The sequence below is a fragment of the Rana temporaria genome, chromosome 4 (assembly GCF_905171775.1).
Source record: "Rana temporaria chromosome 4, aRanTem1.1, whole genome shotgun sequence".
Lineage (NCBI taxonomy): Eukaryota > Metazoa > Chordata > Amphibia > Anura > Ranidae > Rana > Rana temporaria.
This window is the reverse complement of record NC_053492.1, coordinates 119,884,929-119,912,202: the sequence shown is the minus strand read 5'-3', so window position 1 is coordinate 119,912,202 and position 27,274 is coordinate 119,884,929. Positions and strand designations below refer to the sequence as shown.

The window sequence follows — 27,274 nt, the reverse complement described above, 5'->3', positions numbered from 1 at the left end:
AACTGCCTTGAGATCATTCACAATCTCCTCCCGTGTAGTTCTGGGCTGATCCCTCACTTTTCTCATGATCATCCTTACACCATGAGGCAAAATCCCTCACGGAGCTCCAGACTGAGGGCAATTGATGGTTATTTTGTGTTTCTTCAATTTGCGAATAATCGCCCCAACAGTTGTCTCTTTCTCACAAAGCTTCTTGCCAATGGTGAATTATTGGACAGGTGTCTTTTAGACATGTAACAAGTTGTCGTTAGGAGCACCTTCTTAAATTGACAGGACTAATCTGTGTACTAATCTGTGTACCACATGAGCACATACTGTAGCCAGTCTGTGGGAGCCAAAATTATTGTTGGTTGGTAGGGGATCAAATCCTTATTTTACTCACTGAACTTCAACTCAAATCATAACATTTGTATCATGTGTTTTTTCTGGATTTTTGGTTGATATTCTGTCTCTATCATTTAAAATACACCTATGATAACAATTATAGACCCTTCATTCCTTTGTAAGTAGGCAAACTTACAAAATCTGCAGGGTATCAAATAATTATTTTTGCCACTGTATATATCTATATATATGCACAAACACACACACATATATACACATATACACACACACATACATTCATACACACAGTATCTCACAAAAATGAGTACACCTCTCACATTTTTGTAAAGATTTTATTATATCTTTTCATGTGACAACATTGAAGAAATTACACTTTGCTACAACGTAAAATAGTGAGTGTACAGCTTGTATAACACAGTGTATATTTGCTATCCCCTCAAAATAACTCAACACACAGCCATTAATGTCTAAACCACTGGCAACAAACGTGAGTACACCCCTAAGTGAAAATGTCCAAATTGGGTCTAAAGTGTCAATATTTTGTGTGGCCACCATTATTTTCCAGCACTTCCTTAACCCTCTTGTGCATGGAGTTCACCAGAGCTTCACAGCATGCCACTGGAGTCTTCTTCCACTCCTCCATGACGACATCAAAGAGCTGGTGGATGTTAGAGACCTTGCGCTCCTCCACCTTCCATATGAAGATGCCCCACAGATGCTCAATAGGGTTTAGGTCTGGAGATATGCTTGGCCAGTCCATCACCTTTACCCTCAGCTTCTTTAGCAAAACAGTGGTCATCATGGACGTGTGTTTGGGGTCGTTATGTTGGAATACTGCCCTGCGGCCCAATCTCCGAAGGGTGGGGATCATGCTCTGCTTCAGTATGTCACAGTACATGTTGGCATTCATGGTTCCCTCAATGAACTGTAGCTCCCCGGGGTCGGCAGGACTCATGCAGCCCCAGGCCATGACACTCCCACCACCATGCTTGACTGTAGACACACTTGTCTTTGTACTCCTCACCCAGTTGCCGCCACACATGCTTGACACCATCTGAACCAAATAATTTTTTCTTGGTCTCATCAGACCACAGGACATGGTTCCAGTAATCCATGTCCTTAGTCTGCTTGTCTTCAGCAAACTGTTTGCCGGGTTTCTTGTGCATCACCTTTAGAAGAGGCTTCCTTCTGGGATGACAGCCATGCAGACCACTTTTATGCAGTGTGTGGCGTATGGTCTGAGCACGGACAGGCTGACCCCTTCAACCTCTGCAGCAATGCTGTCAGCACTCATACGTCTATTTCCCAAAGACAACCTCTGGATATAATGCTGAGGACATGCACTTAACTTCTTTGGTCAACCATGGCGAGGCCTGTTCTGAGTGGAACCTGTCCTGTTAAACTGCTGTATGGTCTTGGCCACCATGCTGCAGCTCAGTTTCAGGGTCTTGGCAATCTTCTTATAGACTAGGCCATCTCTCAATTTTTTTTAGAGCCTCAGAGAGTTCTTTGCCCTGAGGTGCCATGTTGAACCTCCAGTGAACAGTATGAGAGAGTGAGAGCGATAACACCAGATTTAACACACCTGCTCCCCATTCACAACTGAGACTTTGTAACACTAACGAGTCACATGACACCGGGGAGGGAAAATTACTAATTGGGCCCAATTTGGACATTTTCACTTAGGGGTGTACTCACTTTTGTTGCCAGTGGTTTAGACATAATGGCTGTGTGTTGAGTTATTTCGAGGGGACAACAAATTTACACTGTTATACAAGCTGTACACTCACTACTTTACATTGTAGCAAAGTGTAATTTCTTCAGTGTTGTCACATGAAAAGATGCAATAATATATTTACAAACATGTGAGGGGTGTACTCACTTTTGTGAGATACTGTGTATATATATTTATGGTCGTTACCCTCTGACCGAGAGAGATGTGGATCACATAAACACGCGACAAGACTTACAACATAAATAGACCTGAAGTGTGCCTTGGTGGTCTGGTCAGTATGCCAAGAAAAGGGGGCATACCCAAGGTAAGTAATGGGTAGTTAATTGAAGAAGGACATGCTGAGAAGTGCCCTGAAAAAGGGAAGGGCGGGAGGGTGTCGAATGCGATTGAATGTGCAGACTCACTGACATGAGGTGAGCTGGGAAGAGTCGGCCCAGTGACGTGTAGTACCGCACACTGAACCGACAAAGAGCATGTGTGAGTGGGCTGCTTAAATACCCTCCGGGCTCCTCCCATAAACTCAGGCCACCATACTGGCCTTCTTATTTATGGTCGTTACCCTCTGACCGAGAGAGATGTGGATCACATAAACACGCGACAAGACTTACAACATAAATAGACCTGAAGTGTGCCTTGGTGGTCTGGTCAGTATGCCAAGAAAAGGGGGCAAAAGACTCAGATAGGGAAATAGTTTATATTGATTTCTTGTATTTATTGAGCCAGCTTGGTAAAGGCTTGTGCCATTCCTTCATGAGGATTTGGGATGTATGTGGCAAAACAAGGAGACTTCTATCAGCCTGGTATCTTGATTACGTAGTCTGGTACTCCCTGTTGGGAGGCAACTGAGACTGCTCCAATTCGGAAAGAATGTCCAGAGAACTGACTGGGGTTTGAAGCCCAAGTTACTTAGGAGGATTCTGACATGCTTGACACACTGGCTGACACTCAGGGAGCTGGTTTAGAAAGGGTAGCAACGAGCTACCATCAGAGTGGCTGGGTAGATGGAGCAGTAGTGGGTCGAACACCGTCACTGGGCGTCAGGCGTTGTCAGTCTGAAACAGGTTGATGTCAACCCCAGGGGCTGGTTTGTTGCGTTTGCAGACTGTGAGAGTGTAGTGGTTCGAAAACGAGTCGGGTGGCGTCGGAGCAGTGTGTGACTGCCGGAGCCGCTGACTAAATTCACTAGGTTGTAGGGAACCGTAGAAGGCCTGGTAGATGGCTGTTGAGTGACTAGACTGGGCAAAGCGCTAAACAGGGAACGAGTAAGGATTTTAGACATGTGCCTAAAGAGGGGACTCTTGAAAGGTAGGCGCTTGCCACTGACTACAGGTTGGTGCTTCTGTATGCCCTGTAGGAGGGACTTGACTGCATGGGCTCGAGAATACTGACGGTTTACTGGGGTCCTGCAGGGACAGGAAATGCTGGATGCCATCTAGATATGGCGTGATAGTATTGAGAAATGGTCAGCTGCATGTGGCAATACGATATGAAGGCTAGGATGTGTCCAACTGCTGCTTCGGGGCAAGGGGCCAAAAATTTGCGATTAGTGTTCCAAGCAGTGCGATAGGCCTTCAGTGTGTTGCGTGCCAAGGAGTGGTTAATAAGTTGGATTGCGTTGGCGAGATGCGACTTCAGTCCATCGTCAGCAATGTCCATGGTGGGACAGGGATAGTTGTTGGGTCGGCTCCAGGCTCTTGCTGGAAAAAACATACATTCCAAGGTTGGAATAGGAAAGCGCATCAGCTGCTGCATTTGCCTGGAAAAGGTCTACATAAGATATTAACTGGTGACGGAGTGACAGCTGCGCGAGCCTGCGCAGGAAGTGATGGGGAGTGACTTAGATCTATCTTAATTGATGATGTCGGCTGTGGTGAAGAACAGTGTCTGTCCTGTTCAAGTGTGGTCCCAGACCTGGGCAGCTGCCACGATGGGGTGCAGCACGAGGCGTGATGAAGACTGGGTGAAGCAAAAATTTAAGAGAATTTCTGGGGGCCAAGGTTTGGAGAACCAGTGGCGGCCTAAAAAATGGCTGCAAAAGCCTTTGGTGGCTCGGCTGACACTGCCGGGATGAAGATTGAAATGATGTTCTATCAGGTGGGGAAGTTGTCCCACATAGCTAAGTCTGCTACTGATGCTTGGTCTAGTTTGAGAACTTGGACTGGATCTTGCATTGGTGTGAGAAAATCAAGACAATACACAGGTGCTCAACAAGACGATATACATGCACTCGCAGGCCAACGTGCACTCGCAGGCCAACGTGCACTCGCTGGTGCTGGATGAAAACCTGAACTAACCGCAGGGAAAAAACTGAGAAAAGATGAGTGGCCCGCGTGCCACTGAAGATGAATGGCCAACTGGGTGCCACTGTGTGTTTGATTGTTTGTCACTGAGGTGTGTTTGCAAGTTTAGTTTGTATTCGGGTTTGCACGTAGGTGCGTGCCGCTACGTGTTTTATACTACTGCAGACAATATTGTGCGGTTGCAAGGGTGTCAGGTTGCTGGGACGATATTCTGTGATGGCAGGGGCCTTGAGTATGAAGGTTTGATGGTATTGGTGGTTGCAAGGGTCTCAGTCGTTTGCTGAGACGATATTGCATGGTTGCAAAGGTGTCGATGATTATGAGGTTTGTTTTGAGATGGCATGGTGTGGTTGCACAGGTCTCAACAAGTGAGGGGTTGCTGAGACGATGTTGCGTTTTGCAATGGTCTCAAATGAGTGTCGGCCGCTGAGACAACTTTGTATGGCTGCAAGGGTCTAAATGAGTGTCAGGTTGCTGAGACGATATTGCATTTGCAATGGTCTCAAATGAGTGTCAGGTTGCTAAGATGACTTTGTATGGCTGCAAAGGTCTGAACGGGTGTCAGGTTGCTGAGATGAGATTGTGTGGTTGCAAAGGTCTAGAAGGGTGTGAGGTAGCTGAGATGATATTACATTTAGCAAGGGTCTCAAATGAGTGTCAAGTTGCTGAGACAATATTCCCCTTTATTTTAATTTTTTATGAAAACGACTGTGAATGAAACGCTGGTAAACATGAGTTACCGCATCTGGCAGTGTTTACAAGCTGTTACAGGCATTGGCGTTTCGAATGCGTTTCGAATGCCTCTGAACATCCGTCTGAACCCATTTTTTTTTTTTTTTTTTACCAACAGCAGTGTACATGAGGCCAAAGATGATTTGTCTGGCTGCAAGGGTCTCAATGAATGCCAGGTTGCTGGGGCGAGACTGTATGGTCACAAAGGTCTTTGACGAGTGGGAGGTTGCTCAAGACAGTATTGCGTGGTTGCAAGAGTCTTGATGAGTGTGGGGCTGCTGAGACGGTATTGTGTTTGCAAGGGTCTGAACTATGGTGTGAGGCTGCTGAGACGGTATTCCGTGGTTGCAAGGGCCTTGATGAGTGTGGGGCTGCTGAGACGGTATTGCGTTTGCAAGGGTCTGAACTATGGTGTAAGGCTGCTGAGACGGTATTGTGTGGTTGCAAGGGTCTTGATGAGTGTGGGGCTGCTGAGACGGTATTGCGTTTGCGAGGGTCTCAACAATGGTGTGAGGCTGCTGAGACGGTATTGCGTGGTTGCAAGAGTCTTGATGAGTGTAGGGCTGCTGAGACGGTATTGCGTTTGCATGGGTCTCAACAATGGTGTGAGGCTACTGAGATGGTATTGTGTGGTTGCAAGAGTCTTGATGAGTGTAGGGCTGCTGAGACGGTATTGCGTTTGCAAGGATCTCAACAATGGTGTGAGGCTGCTGAGACGATTTTGCATGGTTGCAATGGTCTCAAGAGGTGTCAGGTTGCTGGGCCGAGATTGTGTGGTGACAATTTTTTTTTTTGCATATTTTTTTTTTTTTTTTTTTGCGTTTGTAAGGGTCATGTGTTGCAAGGGTCTTAACAAGGGTATCAGGCTGCTGAGACAATTTTGTGTGCTTGCAAGAGTCTCCATGAGTGTGGGGCTGCTGACACGGTATTGCGTTTGCAAGGGTCTCAACAAGGGTGTCAGGCTGCGGAGACAAATTTTGCGTGCATGCAAGAGTCTCCATGAGTGTGGGGCTGCTGAGACGGTATTGCGTTTGCAAGGGTGTCAGGCTGCTGAGACAATTTTCTGTGCTTGCCAGAGTCTCCATGAGTGGGGGGCTGCTGAGACGGTATTGCGTTTGCAAGGGTCTCAACAAGGGTGTCAGGCTGCGGAGACAAATTTTGCGTGCATGCAAGAGTCTCCATGAGTGTGGGGCTGCTGAGACGGTATTGCGTTTGCAAGGGTGTCAGGCTGCTGAGACAATTTTCTGTGCTTGCCAGAGTCTCCATGAGTGGGGGGCTGCTGAGACGGTATTGCGTTTGCAAGGGTCTCAACAAGGGTGTCAGGCTGCGAAGACGAATTTTGCGCCGTTGCAACGGTCTTAACAGGTGTCAGGTTGCGGGGCTGAGATTGTGTGGTGGCAATTATTATTTTTTTCCTGCACTTTTATATTTCTTTTTTCTTTTTGCGTTTTTTTTTTTTTTTTTTTTTTGCGTTTTTTTTTTTTTATTTTATTTTTTTGCGTTTTTTTTTTTTTTTTTTTTTGTTTTGTAAGGGTCATGTGTTGCAAGGGTCTTAACAAGGGTGTCAGACTGCTGAGACGATTTAGTGTGGTTGCAAGACTCGATGAGTGTGGGGCTGCTAAGACGGTATTGCGTTTGCAAGGGTCTTAACAAGGGTGTCAGGCTGTGGAGACGAATTTTGCATCGTTGCAACGGTCTCAACAGGTGTCAGGTTGCTGGGCTGAGATTACGTGGTGGCAATAGTTTTTTTTTTTTTTTTTTTTTTTTTTTTTTTTGCGTTTTATATATTTTTTAACTTTTTGCGGTTTTTTTTTTTTTGCATTTTGTAAGGGTCATGTGTTGCAAGGGTCTCAGACTGCCGAGATGATTTGCATGGTTGCAAGGTCTCAATCAATAAGAATTGGGTTACTGAGAAAGGATAGAAACACCTGGTTTGTTTGTACCTTAAGCAAGCAGTATAAGGTAGAAGGACAACACCTGTTTGAATCGTAGGTTCCATAGGGGCCACTAATGAACGATATGGGAGAGAATGAATGGTAGCAAATTGATAAGGCATAAAGCATGTGTAAATCTTACTTGCGACAGTGGGCCATGCGAGTGAGTTTGCGGCGGACTGTGGCTGGAGTGAAACATGTCGGGAACGTGTAGCGTGATGCCGTGCATGGGGCAAAACAACGAGGTTTGGTGTAGAAAATAGAACACGAGAAGTGCGTATCAATGCTTTGTAAGCTCCACTGCGGGAACCAAACATATGGTACAGGTGACACCATGAGTGGCACAAATTTGACATGACAAACAAGCTAACGAATCCTACCTGGGACAGTAAAGTGCGACTGGGTTTGCTTTGGACTGGAGTGGATGTGCAACACATCCCAAGAGTGTGGCCATGCATGACGCACAGGCAATAACTTTAGTAAATAAATGAGAGAGAAGAACCGTGTACAAGCAATTCGTAAGTTCCACTGTGGGAACTAAAACACACGGCATGGGGGAAACAATGAATGACAACGGTAGAAAGTATGCAATTGTATCTGATACAAAAAGGTTGTAAAATGCATGAAATTAATCTGATACGAATTGATAGTAAGGAGTATTGAACGAATATGATACGAATTGGTTGTAGAGTGTATGCTACCCCTTGCTTTGAAACCGAACACCTACCAACCACCCATCCCCCCAGGCTAATCAAGTGCAGAGAAGGCACCATGTGAGTCCAATTACCACCTCAATCTGCCAAAGAAGCCATACAAACACATGTCAATCTCCAAATGGATTTACAAATGAATCGTATGTTTGGCAGAAGGAAGTTGCAAATGTATTATGCCTGAGCCGAATGATGTTGGAACATGAGCAAAAGTAACTCAGGCAGATTTTTTCCCAAAAGGGATGCAGGATAGGAAGCATAACGAATTGTAAGATTGCACAAGATTCGAAAAGGTTTGAATCCTACCTGCGACAGTAAGCGGGAACCGCCGGCGAAGACCATGAAGGGAGAAGCCGCAAAGCGCTTGCGATGTCGAATGCGATTGAATGTGCAGACTCACGGACATGAGGTGAGCTGGGAAGAGTCGGCCCAGTGACGTGTAGTACCGCACACTGAACCGACAAAGAGCATGTGTGAGTGGGCTGCTTAAATACCCTCCGGGCTCCTCCCATAAACTCAGGCCACCATACTGGCCTTCTTATATATGTAAAAATAGTTTTTTTCAAAACAGATGTATGCAAGGTGGTAATTTGGGCTCTAAAATTATGGCTATATCTGTGATATACAATGCACAGATGGCCCAGAGGGCAGCAAATAATGACTTTCATGACTCCACTCACTTACCCATAAGCAGGGACTGAGCTCCTTGTAGGAAGTATAATGATTTATTATCACAAATGCTGTAACATACTAATCAGTTTACTGCCCCTATGGAGTCTTTTTTGTATGACTAGGGACTAAAAACATCAGAGCAGGGGCTGATATATTTGTAATGTATAGCTGTAAATAATCTGTTAGTGCTTTATACAAGGGTAAAATAAGTTTGTTCCTGCAATACAAACAAATAGATGGTGTGGGAAAATGAAAACTACTTCCAAGAAAAAACACAACAATGCTGTGAAAAATATTCTTCAGGATGATGTTGCTCACCTGTAATCTCTGTTCCAGATAGTCCCGTACTTCTCGCAGGTGGTTCTTATATACAGCACAGTGTAAACTGACTAACTCTGCAGCCTGGAGAAACAGCAGTACAATTAGATGAATTCACATTGTTACACTAAATAACATTTATGATCACACAATTAAAGCATGGGGATACAAAATATATATTGAAATGCTGGAAGGCTATGAATTGGGCTGGGTATCACAGTGAAGGGAATTAGGGGAGGGAGTTTGGAGGCTCTGTAACAGGCGTGGTGGCATCGCACAGGAGGTTTCTGGGGGAGCTAGAGGTAACTGTGGGTGCTGGGGTCTCCCCAGGGGGCTAGCTCTGCAGGGGCACTGTTGGAAACTGGAGGGCACTTCAGGACTGAGGTGCACTGTAGGGGGATGGCACTGTGGGACACTGTCGGAGGTTGGGGCACTATGGGGGCTGGAGGGCTTTCAGGGGGCCTGGTGGTATTGTGGGGGGTTGAGGAAAGCTGGGCACTACCATGGAAGGTTGGGTGGCACTCTGGAATGTCAGGGGATATACAGCTGGCTGGAGGCCTGGGAGGAGGGAGGTCATGGCCCCATAGCAGGCCATGGCCCAGTAGTTGAGCACCACTGTTCTAGATGAGCAATCTAGGAAGGTGGTAGAGCAGAAGATGTGGGGTTCTGAACACAAGACAATCTGAATTATATGTGATGGATCCGAACACAAATAGTCTAAGTTGGTGAAGTAAAATTAGAAAAAATAGGATTTTTATAACAGCTTACCTGTAAAATCCTTTTCTTGGAGTACATCACAGGACACAGAGAAGCATAGTAATTACTATGTGGGTTATAGAGTCTACCTTCAGGTGATGGACACTGGCACGCCCCAAGACAGGGAGTCCTCTCCCCTATATAACCCCTCCCATACCGGGAGTACCTCAGTTTTGTAGCAAAGCAATAAGTGTCCCAATATCCCCATCAAGAGGAGCGGGAGCTCTGTGTCCCGTGATGTACTCCAAGAAAAGGATTTTACAGGTAAGCTGTTATAAAAATCCTATTTTCTTTCTCGTACATCACGGGACACAGAGAAGCATAGTAACTACTATGTGGGATGTCCTAAAGCAATGCCAATGAGGGGAGGGAGACACCAAAAATAAGCCGGGCGCCATCAGACGTGAGGAATCAAACTGCAGTCTGCAGCACACTGCGCCCAAAGGCGACTTCCTAATTTTTTCTTATATCCAATTGGTAAAATTTAGTGAAAGTATGGACTGACGACCAAGTCGCGGCCTTAGGCCTCGTACACACGGACGGACTGTCCGATGAAAACGGTCCACCGGACCGTTTTCATCGGACAGTCCACTGCTGGATTTCTGTCTGATGGTTGTACACACCATCAAACAGAAATCCGCCTTGACACGATACGCGGTGACGTGGCCGCGCCGTCGCCGCGATGATTACGCAGCGACGTGCGCGGCCCTGGAAGGTCAATGCTTCCACGCATGCGTCTAATCACTTTGACACATGCAAGGGCTTTCGGCTGAGCGGACATGTCCGGTGAGGCTGTACAGACGACCGAACATGTCCGACGGACAGGCTTCCAGCGGACATGTTTCTCAGCATGCTAAGAAACAATTGTCCGCTGGAAACCTGTCCGATCCGCTGGACAATTGTCCGGTCGGCCGTAAAAACGACCGAACATGTCCGCTAAAACTGGTCCGCGGACCAGTTTCAGCAGACATGTTCGGTCGTGTGTACGGGGCCTTACAGACCTGAGCCATGGAGGCTTGATGATGCACTGCCCAGGAAGTGCCAACCGCTCTGGCGAAGTGCGCTTTAACCTTAAACGAAGGAACCTTTCCCTTCAAGCCATAGGCTTGAATAATGACTTGTCGAATCCATTTAGAGATAGTGGACTTAGACGCTGCCTGTCTGCTTCTGGGACCTTCCGGCAGAACAAATAAAATGTCAGTTTTTCGAATCTGAGCAGTAGCCTTAAGATAGACCTTAACTGCTCTCACTACATCCAGAGTATGCAATGATTTTTTTTTCGCAGAACTAGGTTCTGGAAAAAATGAACCACTTAAGGACCGCCTAACGCCGATATACGTATATTTTTTTTACCAAAAATAGGTAGAAGAATACGTATCAGCCTAAACTGAGTAAAAAAAAAAGTTTTTTTATATTTTTGGGGGATATTTATTATAGCAAAAAGTAAAAAATATTGCATTTTTTTCAAAATTGTCGCTCTGTTTTTGTTTATAGCGCAAAAAATAAAAACCGCAGAGGTGATCAAATACCACCAAAAAAAAACTATTTGTGGGAAAAAAAGGACGCCAATTTTGTTTGGGAGCCACGTCGCACGACCGCACAATTGTCTGTTAAAGCGACGCAATCCCGATTTGCAAAAAGGGGCCTGGTCCTTTAGCTGCATTTTGGTCCAGGTCTTAAGTGGTTAAGGGAGAACCAGATCCTGGTTCAGATGAAAGTTTGAAACAACCTTGGGAAGGAAGGCTGGATGAGGCCACAGGACAACTCTGTCCTTGTGAAGAATTAGGTATGGCTTACATGAAAGGGCCGCCAACTCTGATAACCTCCTAGCAGAGGATATGGCTACCAAGAAAACCAACTTCCTGGTCAAGAGGACCAAGGGAATATGGGACAGAGGCTCAAAGGGTAGAGCAGAAAGAACCAGATTCAGGTCCCACGGGCACAAGGGGGTTTTAATTGGAGGATTAATATGAATCACCCTCTGTAAGAAGGTCTTAACCAGAGAATGTGTAGCCTTTGAAAAAATATTGATAAGGCCGAGACCTGGCCTTTGATAGTACTGAAGGCTAAATTCATGTCTGCCCCCAACTGCAGAAAATCCAGTATTCTGCCAATGACATACCTGCGAAGATGCCACCTTTTGGCTTCGCACCAGGCCACATATGCATTTCAAACTCTGTAATAAATAAGCCTAGATGCTGGCTTTCTGGCATTAATTAGTGTAGACACTACAGAATTAGAGAGACCCCTCCTCTTCAGGATATGGGAGTCAATAGCCAGACCGTTAAATTTAGAGACCGTAAGGAAGGGTGGAATATCGGCCCCTGTGAGAGCAGGTCTGGACGAAGCGGAAGGGTCCATGGATGTACTACCGACATCCTTACAATCTCTGTGTACCAGGCCCTTCTGGGCCAAGCTGGAGCAACCAGAATCACTGGTTTTTCCTCCGACTTTATCCTGCAAAGGAGGCGGGGGTAGCAATTGTAGCGGAGGAAACGCATAAATTAGGGAGAACCGATCCCATGGAAACACCAGCGCATCTGTTCCGCAAGCAAGCGGATCTCTCGTCCGGGACAGAAAATTGTCCACTTTTGCATTGAACCTCGATGCCAAGAGATCCATATCTGGTGTTCCCCACCTCTGACATATGCCCAGGAAGATGTCGGGGTGAAGAGCCCATTCCCCTGGAAGCAACTGTTGGCGACTTAAGAAGTCTTCCTGCCAAATGTTTATCCCCGGAATGAATATCGCTGATATGCACGGGACATGCTTTTCTGCCCAAATCAGGGTTTGATCTACTTTTTTTTGCGCCGCACGACTCCTCGTGCCACCCTGGTGATTTATGTACGCCACAGCCTTGGCATTGTCGGATTGTATCCTGACTGGGTACCCCTGCAACTTGTCTGTCCATGCTCTTAGGGCTAGACGTGCTGCCCGAATCTCTAGCAGGTTGATGGGTAGAGATTTCTCAGAGACTGACCACTTTCCCTGGAGAGATAGCTCCCCCAGGACTGCACTCCAGCCTAAAAGACTGGCATCTGTAGTCACTACCCTCCAAGAAATTGGAACAAAGGACTTCCCCTTTTGCAAATTTTGGGGAACTAGCCACCAACAAAGGCTCTGCCGAACCGTTGGGAAGAGCAACATAGGGAAGTCTAAGGCTTGGACCTTTTTGTTACATGCGGACAAGATGGCGTTTTGTAATTTCCTTGAGTGGAACTGGGCAAATGGGATGGCCTCAAATTAAGCTACCATTTTCCCCAGAGGCCGCATACAAAGGCGAATGGATGGCTGACGTTTTTCACTGACCATCTCCTTTAAAGAATCGATCTTTGCCCGAGGAAAAAAAGATATCTTTCTGATCTGTGTCTATGAATAGACCTAAATATTCCAGCCTTTTCACAGGAATTAAGGCTGATTTGTCCAGGTTGAGAATCCAACCCATGGACTCCAGGTACCTCACACTGTATACTGCTAGGTTTAGGTCGGCAACCCAGCGATCTACCAACAACAGATCGTCCAAATAGGCCACTATAGATATGCCCTGAGACCTTAGATTGGCCAAGAGGGGGGCCAGAAACTTTGTGAACACCCGAGGCGCAGTGGCCAGTCCGAAGGGTAAAGCCACAAACTGAAAATGGGGTTGACCTTCCGCGAAGCGTAACAGCTTCTGATGGCCGATAAAGATAGGTATATGTAGGTATGCGTCCTTGATATCGATCAACGCTAATAGTTCTCCCCCCGTAAGGAGGCGACCACTGACCGGATTTATTCCATCCGAAAAGATCGGACATTTAGGAACTGGTTTAGGGCCTTGAAATCCAGAATGGGTCTTACGTCTCCTTTCGGCTTTGGGACGGTAAAAAGGTTTGAATAGAAACCCAAACCTTGCTCTTCTACCGGTAGTTCTATGATTACCCCTTGCAATAACAGATGATCCAAAGCCAATACTAGAGACCTTCTCTTTCCTGGGTCTTTCAGGACGCTTAAAGCTAAGAAGCGGGGTGGAGGAAATTCTCGCAACTCCAGTCTGTATCCTGCGGAGAGGACCCAATTGTCTTGGATCCCCTCTTGCCAAGCCCCTGCATACAGCTGAAGTCTTCTCCCCATCCGGCTGAGTGGGGGCAAACCTTCATAGTGCTGACTTAGATGCTGGCTTGGCCGGCTTACAGTTCCGTTTTTTTTTTGGGACCCTGAGGCTGCCCCTGAGGTTTTCCTCCCGTATTAGATATTCTGGGAGGCCGTCGGAACTGTCTGGAAGCAGAAGTCCCAGGAACTGGAGAGGAGGGCCTCTTAAAAGAGGGAGGACAACTAAACCTCTTCTTAACTGGCAACAGCGTGCTTTTGCCGCTGGAAATTTTCTGGATATACTTATCCAAATCTTCCCAGAATAGACGCTCCCCGTGGAAAGGAAACCCGGCCAGAAGCTTCTTGCAAGGCGTTTCGGCTGACAAGTTTTTCAACCAGAGCAGCCTACTCATATGAACTAAAAGGACCGTAAGGCGGGAGGACTGTTGTATAGAGTCTTTGATGGCATCTACTGCAAAGCATAATGCCTTAGGAAAATCGGCCAACTCCCGAGCTTGCTGAGCCGGGATATCTTTCAAGACCTGCTTCATCTGGTCTTTAAGGCTTGGCAGATACCAATAGCTGCTACTGCAGGTTGGGCTACCCCTCTGGTCGTAGCGAATGAGGTTTTTAACAATGTCTCCAATCTCTTATCTGTCGGGTCTTTAAACATCTGCACATTGTCCACCGGACAGGTCAGAGTCTTGTTCACACAGGAGATACAGTAGCTGTGTCCACCGTAGAGACATCTGACTGATCCCCTGAGGGTAAGTCAACCTCTTCCGAGGATAGTTGTTCCGCCATGAGAAACTCTGCAGGGGGCGAGGGAGACCTGGTGCATTTTTCTCTCGACAGAGAAGATGCAATCCGAGTCGCTAATCTTTGCTCCAGTCCGCCCATGGCTGAGGCCAGAGCCTTTTCTGTTACATACACCGGAGCAGGAGGGCCACATCATAACCACATGAAAAGAACATGGCACAACAGCAAACCTGCCAAGAGATGGCCGCACACCAAAACTCATGGAGCGGGCAAGGAGGGCATTAATCAAAGAGGCAGCACAGAGACCTAAGGTAACCCTGAAGGAGCTGCAGAGTTCCACAGCAGAGACTGGAGTATCTGTACATAGGACAACAATAAGCCGTATGCTCCATAGAGTTGGGCTTTATGGCAGAGTGGCCAGAAGAAAGCCATTACTTTCAGCAAAAAAACAAAATGGCACGTTTTGAGTTTGCGAGAAGGCATGTGGGAGACTCCCAAAATGTATGAAGGAAGGTGGTCTGGTCTGATGAGACTAAAATTTTACTTTTTGGCCATCAAAGAAAACACTTTGTCTGGCGCAAACCCAACCCAACACATCACATCACCCAAAGAACACCATCCCCACAGTGAAACATGGTGGTGGCAGCATCATGCTGTGGGGATGTTTTTTTAGCAGTCGGGACTGGGAAACTCATCAGAGTTGAGGGAAAGATGGATGGTGCTAAATACGGGATATTCTTGAGAAAAACCTGTACCACTCTGTGTGTGATTTGAAGCTAGGATGGAGGTTCACCTTCCAGCAGGACAATGACCCCAAACAAACTGCTAAAGCAACACTTGAGTGGTTTAAGGGGAAATGTGTTGGAATGGCCTAATCCAGACCTCAATCCAATAGATAATCTGTGGTCAGACTTAAAGATTGCTGTTCACAAACGCAAACCATACAACTTGAAGGAGCAGTTTTCCAAGGAGGAATGGGCAAAAACCCCAGTGGTAAGATGTGGCAAGTTTATAGAGACTTATCCAAAGCGACTTGTAGCTGTGATAGCCGCAAAAGGTGGCTCTACAAAGTATTGACTTTAGGGGGGGTGAATAGTTATGCACATTGACTTTCTGTTATTTTGTTGTTTGCTTCACAAATAAAAAATAAACATCTTCAAAGTTGTGGGCATGTTCTGTAAATTAAATGTTGCAAATCCTCAAACAATCCATGTAAATTCCAGGTTGTGAGGCAACAAAATTCAAAAAATGCCAAGGGGGTGAATACTTTTGCAAGGCACTGCATCTCTCTGCGACATCCACTGTACTGTGTTAAGGGCTGTTATTGGTCAGTTTCTCCTCGCTTTTGGGTACCTGGTTTTTGTAAGCATGATTTCTCACTTATAAGAATACTCTACTAAAAACAAAAAGCTAACTAGAGAAATATGGCAATATGCACTTGTTAATTAAAGAAATATGAAATGATACACCTTAGACAACATCAGCTTTCGCTCTTTGTGCCACTGAACACTGAGAACATGTCTCCAGTGAAGAATTGTTACCTGAAGTTTCTTCTGAAATCGACACTTTGAGGAGTGTTGATCTCCTGTGACACCTGCTGTTCTCAGTGCTTTCTCCCACCAATCCAGAACACAGTAGTGAGGAGGTCAGCAGAAAAAACATCTCAGCAAAGCAATAGGCAAAAAGGGATAAGGATTGTCACGATACAGGGAACACTATGTGCTCCTTTGCTAAAGTTATTCATTTAATGTGTCTTGAATGTGGTATCTGGTGACAGTGTCTATTGAAAGGAAATGCATAAGGTAGCATGTGTTCAGTGCTAAATATACATAATACACTCAACATTTTTCAGCAAGAACATTTAAAAGAGCAATGATGATGTACAGTCCATAACAACCAATCCAGTTTGCCTTTAACCTTGCCCTATCAACTGAGATTTTATAACCGATGGATTCCTATTGGCTATACATTTAAACTGCTAATTGTACCATCTTTGCTATGAAGAAGAAATCCAACCTCACCTTGCCTAGCCCCACGATCATTGGTGTATTTTCTGTCCTGGAGAAAAGAACAGGTGTCAAGGATACACGAGAAATGTATAAAAGTCATCAATCTATAATTATGCAGAATTTTCTTACCATATCATCATGTTACTTATTTTTTTTACTAATGGCATACACCATACACTTTGAAGTGACAAAAGTCTGCAGTGTAGATCTCGGTGATCTCCCAGCATGCAGAAAAAAATTAGTTAAAGGGCATTTACACTTTTTCAGCCAAATCGGGATAACACTTACTTTATATTTGTTATATGTTCTTATTCACATAGAAAACCTTTAAAAAATATAGCATTTTTCTTGCTTTTAAATAATACTCAAAAAGTACATTTTCCTATGGAAGTGGTCTGGGGAGTTAAAGGGGTAGTAAACCGCGGGGTGTTTTTCTTCTTCTTACCTGAAAGGTAATGTCATAATGTGCTAGTATACATCGCATACTAGCACATTGTGTTAAACTTACCTGTAAACAAAGCCCTTCCAGTGCTGTGCTGTCACTGCTGCAGGCGCTCCCATTTTCACCCAGTCTTCCTTCCGGATTCGCAGACTCTGGCTCCATGACTGGCCGGAGCCACGATGACATCACTCTCGCGCATTTGCGCGTGGGAGCCGCCGTTTATGGCCTTTCCTTCAGAGCGTATGTGCCAGGGACATCACTGGCTGCATGTACAGTAAATATCTCCGAAACGGTGCATGTTTAGGAGATAGTAACAGCACCTAGAGGCAGGGCCGCTGATAGGGGGGGACCACCAGCCCTCCTGTAGGGGGCCCCGGCACACAGAGGGGCCCAGACAGCAGGAGGGTTGGTGGAGAACAATGCTCTCCGTGTCTCTCACCCAGGTTTCTCCCCCTGTCCCTCCCATCAGGGTTTTAGCTGCTGGGTGAGAGACATGGAGGGATAATGAACCTGGCCAGCCCCCGCTGAGCTTCTTCCCCTCCCCCGGGAGAGGGTTGTGCTAGGAGGAGGGATTTGTGGGAATGTGTCCTAGGAAAGGGATTGAAAAAAGAAGATTTGTGCTGGAAGGGGAGATGCGGGTGATTGTGTACCAGGAGCCGATGAGGGAATTCGGGGCTAATAGGAGGGATTGGGGGAATTGTGCAGGCTGGGGAGATTTGTACTAGAAGGGGGGAATTGAAGTGGCATTTGTGTTCAATAATAATGTATTTTTTTATGAAAATATTGTTTAGAATACCGTCAGGTGTGTGTGTGTGTGGGGGGGTCCCCCATCAGGTAGGCTGTACGGGGCCCCAGGATTCCCAACAGCGGCCCTGCCTAGAGGCAAGCCTGATTATAGGCTTACCTATAGGTAAAAGTCAGAGATGGGAGTTTACTCCCACTTTAATGTGTATCAAAATTAACCCTGTCTGTAATGTGCTGGCAGATCTCCTGATCAGTTGTCAACCAAACGTGAACGCTGTCTATCCTAACAAAGGGTTAAAAAATGTAGAAGCTGACTTTCTGCATTGTATGTAATGGATAGCTGTGCGAGGACAGTGACAGTCTGAGATTGTTCCAAAATGTTTGCAATCTGTAATGAGGCCTTCACCTCAGAAACATCTAAAAAGTAAGAAATATATAAAACAAAAGTTTAGGTATGTTGTGTGAGTGGGAACACATAACAAACATATAAAGGAGTTTTCTCAAATTTTGACTGCAAAAGTGGAAATTCCCATTTAGGATGGCCTCCTAAGAAAACATGCCACTTCTCAGGCAAGGATCGTTACTGGCACTCGTAGGCACATCCTTCACATTAAAATAGTATAGGATAACTTTCATACAGCAAATTTTACAGTCAAGAATCCATGCATTTACCACCGGGGATGTCCCTTCTCTGAAATATCCTAAATTCAACTGTGTTATACCCTGCATTCTTATTTTTGGAATATCCGCCTCTCTTTATGGAGAGACTGCTATACTGTACTGGTGCCTGTAGAGTGTACTGTTAATTCACTTTCAGTGTATTTTCTTTTTGTACTCTTTGTCGGTATAAATAAGGAATTAAAAAAAATGCCTCTTTTGGTAGGCATAAAGGTAGACTTAAAGCCCTGTACACGCGATCGATTTGTCCGATGAAAACAGACTGATGGACTGTTTTCATCGGACAAACCGATAGTGTGGGGGCCCCATTGGTTTGTTTTCCATTGGTGAAAAAAAAATAGAACATGTTTTAAATTTTTCCTATGAAAAAAAAAACGATCGTCTGTGTGGAAGTCCATCAGTCAAAAATCCACGCATGCTCAGAATCAATTTGACGCATGCTCGGAAGTATTGAACTTCATTTTTTTGACTGATGGTGTGTAGGCAAGACTGATGAAAGTCAGCTTCATCGGATAGCCGACAGATTAGATTCCATCAGATATCTGATTGTGTGTACGAGGCTTAAGTCAAAACCAGAAATATAACTTTGTGATGCATACAGGGAGCACAGGAAATAAGTGGGGGATGGGTGCGCTATAAATTAATATTTATATAATAAAACTGTGCTTATATATAAATATGTGAAACACCTGTGAATAATGATAAATCTAACATTAAAGTCCATATACACTTGATTATAAATAAAGTCAGGTCCAGATCCCCATAGTATAAAACTTGGTAAGAACTGGGCTCAAGTCAATCAGTCCAGTGATGGTGAAAAAAAGGAAAAAGAAAAAACGTCCCAAAGTAGATCCTCAGAAAAAGGCTGGAGAAAAGAGTGCTTCCAATGAATTCCACCTTCACCATATAACCAAACACCCGAAGTGGATAAGTGAAATGGCTCCTTACCAGATGGATATGTCCCTTAGTTTGGTATCAAACAAGGAGACATAAATAGCTTAAACCAGGATCACTTTGTGGAGTCTGCTATATCCTAGCAAGGATGTATATACCAGTCTTGGACGTCCCAATATATAACATGAAAGACAGAATGGTGCCAATATAGTGTAGTAGGTTTATTAAAACAAAAGGCTTAACATAAAAGGAGCCAAATGGCCGCCTACCATAAGGAGTGCCTGTGACCCGGCACTGAGGCTGTATCGCGTAGGGTTGGTGTGTCACAATGTATACCTCGAGTGTATACCGCTGTTTCGACCTCTCATCGGTGGAGCGTGCGTTCCACCTCGGCAATGTCCGGAACCAGCGTTGGCAGGAAGTGACGTTTCGTGCGTGGTTGAGTGCCGCCCCGACGTACGTTTCGTTGGGAACGTCTTCAGGAGGCGTGCCCAACCACGCTAGGTTGTAGTTTATATATGTCCATCAATTAGTATGGGCGGAAATCACCGGGTTCAGCCTCAGTAGCGGGTTCAGTGCCGTAGGACTGCCCATACAGTGCATAGACTTGTAAATTATGCCCATAATATCAATATTTGGCTACATACAAAGGAATAATACAAGTGATTGAACGGTACTGGCAACAATAGTATGCGTCCAAATCTAATGTGCAAATATAACGGACATATATGGATAAATGAATTGAAGGGAAAAATAGGAAGAAATGTATCCACCCATTAATCCCTACAAGCCCACATGGATAAATAAGATAGTAAAACACATTTGCAAGGGCATGTCAACAATTATACATTCAATTAAAAATATTAATATTAAAAATGATATAATCCCTATATCAGATAATAAAAAATATTTAGATTTACTAAAAAATATTTTTAAAATTATTTATTAAAAAAAGAGGATTTGATGTACATTGAATATAAACTCAACACCCTAGTTAATAATTAGTGAGGAAGCAGTTGAGGTCCAATTCAATGTTGAGGCCATGTGGATGCATCGTCCCCAAACGGTGAATCCACATGGTCTCATTCTGAGAAACTGCCTGTGTCATATTGGTACCTCTCCAATGGCCAGTTACTTTGTCAATGCCCACAAATGTAAGTTGGCCAGGATTCCTACCATGGCATTCATCGAAATGTCGGGACACACTATGATTGGGAAAACCGCTCTTAATGTTAGCTACGTGCTCGTTGATCCTTATTCTTAATTTCCTGGTAGTACGGCCCACATATTGTAGCGGGCACGTACACTCAAGTAAGTAAGTGACGTGGTGTGAATCGCATGTAATAAGTGGTTTCACTGTGTACTCACTTTGGGTTGTGTTAGATTTAAATTTTGTGATCTTTCTACTTTTTCTAATGGTGCTTTTGCATGATTTGCACCTGGTGCAGTAGTGGAATCCTGTTCCATCAAGAAAAGTGAGAGGTTTAGGTGGTGGGTCCGGTATGTTTGGGGCAATTATATTTCTCAGTCCTGGTGCCCGTCTGTATACAAATTTTGGTTTGGGGGGTAGTAGTGCAGCTAAATCATTATCTTTAAGCAAGATGGGCCAATGCTTGTTGAAAATTTTCTCAATGCTCTGGTATTGTCGGTGAAAGCCTGAGAAGAAAGCCAGTTCTCCTGAGAAGGGAGGCTTCTTCTTAGAGGTCAGAAGTTGCTCTCTGTTCATATTTGATACTTCCGATATTGCTTTTTCTAGAATTTTGGGATGATAGCCCTTTTCTTTAAATTTTTCTGTTAAGGTCAGAGATTGGGATTGAAAGTCAGAGATGGTATCACAATTTCGACGAAGTCGCATGTACTGTCCCTTCGGAATGGTGCTTAACCATTTGGGGTGGTGGCAGCTATTCACTGGTACAAACGCATTTCTATCCGTACTTTTGAAATACGTGCGAGTATTAATTTTGTTATCATTCTTGGTTAAAGTGAGATCTAAATAATTGATTGAAACCAGACTTGATGTCGCTGTGAATTTAAGTCCGTATTGGTTGATATTCAATCCATTTAAGAACATTTCCAGGGTGGCCCAGGTGCCTTCCCACATGAGGATAATGTCATCTATGTACCTCATATAATAGATGAGTGATATGTGGTTTTGTTGATAGATGGTTTCTTCTTCCCACTTATTCAATACTAGGTTTGCCACACTGGGGGCATAACGAGCCCCCATTGCCACTCCCTTAATTTGATTAAAGAATGATCCTAAGGCCCAGAAGTAATTGTTCCCCATTGCCTGCTGGAGTCCATCCACAAGGAATTTGACCTGAATATCCGGAAGCCTGGGGTCAGTATTAAGTGCCAGAGTTACCGCTTCTATGGCATCATCTTGTCGAATATTGGTATACAGTGACTCAACGTCAACTGTAACCAGCCAGGTGTTTTCTGTAACCTTCAGGGAGGATAGGGATTTGATCAATTCTCGACTGTCTTTCAAATAAGATTTGCCTTGTGTGACCAATGGCTGAAGGAATGTGTCTAAATATTCCCCAATCCTGGAATATAAGGATCCAATCCCACTAATTATGGGCCTCCCTGGTGGGTTGATTTTATCTTTGTGCACCTTAGGGACTATATATAGTACTGGAGTCCTCGGTGAGTTGGGAACTAAATATAAGGCTTCCTTTTTGGTCAGTATAGATTTCGCTGTACCTTCTGATGTCCATAACAGTAATTGCTCCTTAAGTTTTGATAGGGGATCCCCTTTAAGAAGTTTATAAGTGGCCTCGTCTCCTACTAGTTTTTGAATTTCCCCATAATAATATTCCTTTGTTAGCACTACTACACCCCCCCCTTTGTCCGCGGGGCGAATGATAATATTCTTGTTTTCTTCCAATTTCTTAATGCCCTCTTTTATTCTACCATCTGTTTTGTTTCTTTTAACCTCAAGACCTTTGATATCTTCTTGGATCATGTTTTTAAAAACCTCCACATGATGGTGGGTTCCCTTTTTGGGATTGAAAACTGAATTATTCTTAAGTCCTGTATGGACAAAGATGTCATCACTTGCTGTAGGAGAAGTGATGGTCTGTTGTGCAAAATGTTTCTTAATATTCAATTTTCTTATATATTTTTCCACCTCAATGAATACCTCGAATTTGTTGATGTTCTTGTCTGGACAGAATTTCATGCCTTTTGACAGAACCTCCAATTCTGCTCTTGAAAAAGCAACTCCTGCCAGATTAAAGATGCCCTCGCTTAATTGTCCCGAGGTCTTTTTCGCCCTGGTTCCCCCTCGTCTCCCTCTTTTTCTTTGCTTGGTTGTTGGGGGTAGACTGGGGTAGTAGGAGTTTTCTGGGGAATTTTGTAGGGGATTTTGTAGGGTTCTTTCCATCCCCTCCATTCCCCCCCCTGGGGCGGATGATTATGTTGCTGTGCTGGTCTCCCCCTAAAATTCCCTCTAAATTGGCCTCTAAAGGGTCTGGGTGCATATTGGCCCGATGGAGGATCATATTGGTAGTTGTCATAGTCCCCTGGATAGTTATCTATAGGGGCAAATCTATTATAGTTCGGTCCCCCATATGGTGCCGGATAATATTCATATGGGGCTGGATGATTACCAATATTTGTTGGATAGGGGGGACCCCTCCCAGGTGGATTAATGTTGCTTTTGGGTGGTGCAGAAGGTTTGGTTTTTTTTTTGGGGTGTGAGTTTTATTTTTATGTTTTACTTTATTGACTGGATAGGGCATAGGATTGGAGACTTCCGCGTCACTGATCATGGGTGGCTCGGTGGAGCTGGCTGGATCGAATTCAGCTTGCCATCTATAGGCTTTGTGTTCTTCATAGTCCCTAACGTCCCTCTGGTATTTTTTAAGCTTTTTGTTTTTAATTTCTGCATCATACTTGGAGAGAAACCACATATCACTCATCTATTATATGAGGTACATAGATGACATTATCCTCATGTGGGAAGGCACCTGGGCCACCCTGGAAATGTTCTTAAATGGATTGAATATCAACCAATACAGACTTAAATTCACAGCGACATCAAGTCTGGTTTCAATCAATTATTTAGATCTCACTTTAACCAAGAATGATAACAAAATTAATACTCGCACGTATTTCAAAAGTACGGATAGAAATGCGTTTGTACCAGTGAATAGCTGCCACCACCCCAAATGGTTAAGCACCATTCCGAAGGGACAGTACATGCGACTTCGTCGAAATTGTGATACCATCTCTGACTTTCAATCCCAATCTCTGACCTTAACAGAAAAATTTAAAGAAAAGGGCTATCATCCCAAAATTCTAGAAAAAGCAATATCGGAAGTATCAAATATGAACAGAGAGCAACTTCTGACCTCTAAAAAGAAGCCTCCCTTCTCAGGAGAACTGGCTTTCTTCTCAGGCTTTCACCGACAATACCAGAGCATTGAGAAAATTTTCAACAAGCATTGGCCCATCTTGCTTAAAGATAATGATTTAGCTGCACTACTACCCCCCAAACCAAAATTTGTATACAGACGGGCACCAGGACTGAGAAATATAATTGCCCCAAACATACCGGACCCACCACCTAAACCTCTCACTTTTCTTGATGGAACAGGATTCCACTACTGCACCAGGTGCAAATCATGCAAAAGCACCATTAGAAAAAGTAGAAAGATCACAAAATTTAAATCTAACACAACCCAAAGTGAGTACACAGTGAAACCACTTATTACATGCGATTCACACCACGTCACTTACTTACTTGAGTGTACGTGCCCGCTACAATATGTGGGCCGTACTACCAGGAAATTAAGAATAAGGATCAACGAGCACGTAGCTAACATTAAGAGCGGTTTTCCCAATCATAGTGTGTCCCGACATTTCGATGAATGCCATGGTAGGAATCCTGGCCAACTTACATTTGTGGGCATTGACAAAGTAACTGGCCATTGGAGAGGTACCAATATGACACAGGCAGTTTCTCAGAATGAGACCATGTGGATTCACCGTTTGGGGACGATGCATCCGCATGGCCTCAACATTGAATTGGACCTCAACTGCTTCCTCACTAATTATTAACTAGGGTGTTGAGTTTATATTCAATGTACATCAAATCCCCTTTTTTTAATAAATAATTTTAAAAATATTTTTTAGTAAATCTAAATATTTTTTATTATCTGATATAGGGATTATATCATTTTTAATATTAATATTTTTAATTGAATGTATAATTGTTGACATGCCCTTGCAAATGTGTTTTACTATCTTATTTATCCATGTGGGCTTGTAGGGATTAATGGGTGGATACATTTCTTCCTATTTTTCCCTTTTGTTTTAATAAACCTACTACACTATATTGGCACCATTCTGTCTTTCATGTTATATATTGGGACGTCCAAGACTGGTATATACATCCTTGCTAGGATATAGCAGACTCCACAAAGTGATCCTGGTTTAAGCTATTTATGTCTCCTTGTTTGATACCAAACTAAGGGACATATCCATCTGGTAAGGAGCCATTTCACTTATCCACTTCGGGTGTTTGGTTATATGGTGAAGGTGGAATTCATTGGAAGCACTCTTTTCTCCAGCCTTTTTCTGAGGATCTACTTTGGGACGTTTTTTCTTTTTCCTTTTTTTCACCATCACTGGACTGATTCACTTGAGCCCAGTTCTTACCAAGTTTTATACTATGGGGATCTGGACCTGACTTTATTTATAATCAAGTGTATATGGACTTTAATGTTAGATTTATCATTATTCACAGGTGTTTCACATATTTATATATAAGCACAGTTTTATTATATAAATATTAATTTATAGCGCACCCATCCCCCACTTATTTCCTATGTTATAATCCTTTGATTATTTTTGGGTAACTGCTTATATTTATTTATCTATTTAATTTTTTGGCGCGAGATAGCACATACACAAACATTTAAAATCTATTAGGTTTTTTATCTACGCTGACATGGACATTTTTAACTTTATGAAGAGTCGGCAGACGAACATAGAGGACATATTTCTAGAAACACCTAGTCCTAATTTGGACCTCGAAAGGGGGTTCAAACAATTACAACATGATACGGAAAAACAGATCCGCCTATGGTGGGACATTGCGTCATTTGAAGTGTACATCAGTAAAAATCTCACCCCAAGGAGTTTAAGGTGGGATGTGCACCCAAATGACGGAGTTGAGGATCTCACACTAATAGACGACTGGTTTCAGTTTTTCAATGCATGTGAACAGAAACTACTACAATTAATGATTAGACGGCGTAAGGCCAAAAATGCATTAGTAGAAGCCAGTATTAGTGATTTAAAAGAAAGAATGGGGCCTGTTATGGATTCTGAAGAATACCTGGAGAGAGCACAAAGGCTACAGGTGCATCTCTCCAAGTATGATGCAGAAATTAAAAACAAAAAGCTTAAAAAATACCAGAGGGACGTTAGGGACTATGAAGAACACAAAGCCTATAGATGGCAAGCTGAATTCGATCCAGCCAGCTCCACCGAGCCACCCATGATCAGTGACGCGGAAGTCTCCAATCCTATGCCCTATCCAGTCAATAAAGTAAAACATAAAAATAAAACTCACACCCCAAAAAAAACCAAACCTTCTGCACCACCCAAAAGCAACATTAATCCACCTGGGAGGGGTCCCCCCTATCCAACAAATATTGGTAATCATCCAGCCCCATATGAATATTATCCGGCACCATATGGGGGACCGAACTATAATAGATTTGCCCCTATAGATAACTATCCAGGGGACTATGACAACTACCAATATAATCCTCCATCGGGCCAATATGCACCCAGACCCTTTAGAGGCCAATTTAGAGGGAATTTTAGGGGGAGACCAGCACAGCAACATAATCATCCGCCCCAGGGGGGGGAATGGAGGGGATGGAAAGAACCCTACAAAATCCCCTACAAAATTCCCCAGAAAACTCCTACTACCCCAGTCTACCCCCAACAACCAAGCAAAGAAAAAGAGGGAGACGAGGGGGAACCAGGGCGAAAAAGACCTCGGGACAATTAAGCGAGGGCATCTTTAATCTGGCAGGAGTTGCTTTTTCAAGAGCAGAATTGGAGGTTCTGTCAAAAGGCATGAAATTCTGTCCAGACAAGAACATCAACAAATTCGAGGTATTCATTGAGGTGGAAAAATATATAAGAAAATTGAATATTAAGAAACATTTTGCACAACAGACCATCACTTCTCCTACAGCAAGTGATGACATCTTTGTCCATACAGGACTTAAGAATAATTCAGTTTTCAATCCCAAAAAGGGAACCCACCATCATGTGGAGGTTTTTAAAAACATGATCCAAGAAGATATCAAAGGTCTTGAGGTTAAAAGAAACAAAACAGATGGTAGAATAAAAGAGGGCATTAAGAAATTGGAAGAAAACAAGAATATTATCATTCGCCCCGCGGACAAAGGGGGGGGTGTAGTAGTGCTAACAAAGGAATATTATTATGGGGAAATTCAAAAACTAGTAGGAGACGAGGCCACTTATAAACTTCTTAAAGAGGATCCCCTATCAAAACTTAAGGAGCAATTACTGTTATGGACATCAGAAGGTACAGCGAAATCTATACTGACCAAAAAGGAAGCCTTATATTTAGTTCCCAACTCACCGAGGACTCCAGTACTATATATAGTCCCTAAGGTGCACAAAGATAAAATCAACCCACCAGGGAGGCCCATAATTAGTGGGATTGGATCCTTATATTCCAGGATTGGGGAATATTTAGACACATTCCTTCAGCCATTGGTCACACAAGGCAAATCTTATTTGAAAGACAGTCGAGAATTGATCAAATCCCTATCCTCCCTGAAGGTTACAGAAAACACCTGGCTGGTTACAGTTGACGTTGAGTCACTGTATACCAATATTCGACAAGATGATGCCATAGAAGCGGTAACTCTGGCACTTAATACTGACCCCAGGCTTCCGGATATTCAGGTCAAATTCCTTGTGGATGGACTCCAGCAGGCAATGGGGAACAATTACTTCTGGGCCTTAGGATCATTCTTTAATCAAATTAAGGGAGTGGCAATGGGGGCTCGTTATGCCCCCAGTGTGGCAAACCTAGTATTGAATAAGTGGGAAGAAGAAACCATCTAACAAAACCACATATCACTCATCTATTATATGAGGTACATAGATGACATTATC

At 44.0% G+C, this 27,274-nt stretch overlaps 1 protein-coding gene across 1 annotated transcript in view; it reads right to left on the bottom strand.

Moving 5' to 3' along the window:
* The window catches only part of SCLY (selenocysteine lyase), an 84,892-nt gene that overhangs the window by 22,848 nt on the left and 34,770 nt on the right, over window positions 1-27,274 (bottom strand). Inside the window, exons 9-10 of the mRNA XM_040348951.1 lie at window positions 16,351-16,387; window positions 8,747-8,830 (exon numbers count right to left, since the gene is read on the bottom strand). Of these exons, the coding sequence (XP_040204885.1) occupies window positions 8,747-8,830; window positions 16,351-16,387 (121 nt within the window). The remainder of the gene's footprint in view (window positions 1-8,746; window positions 8,831-16,350; window positions 16,388-27,274) is intronic.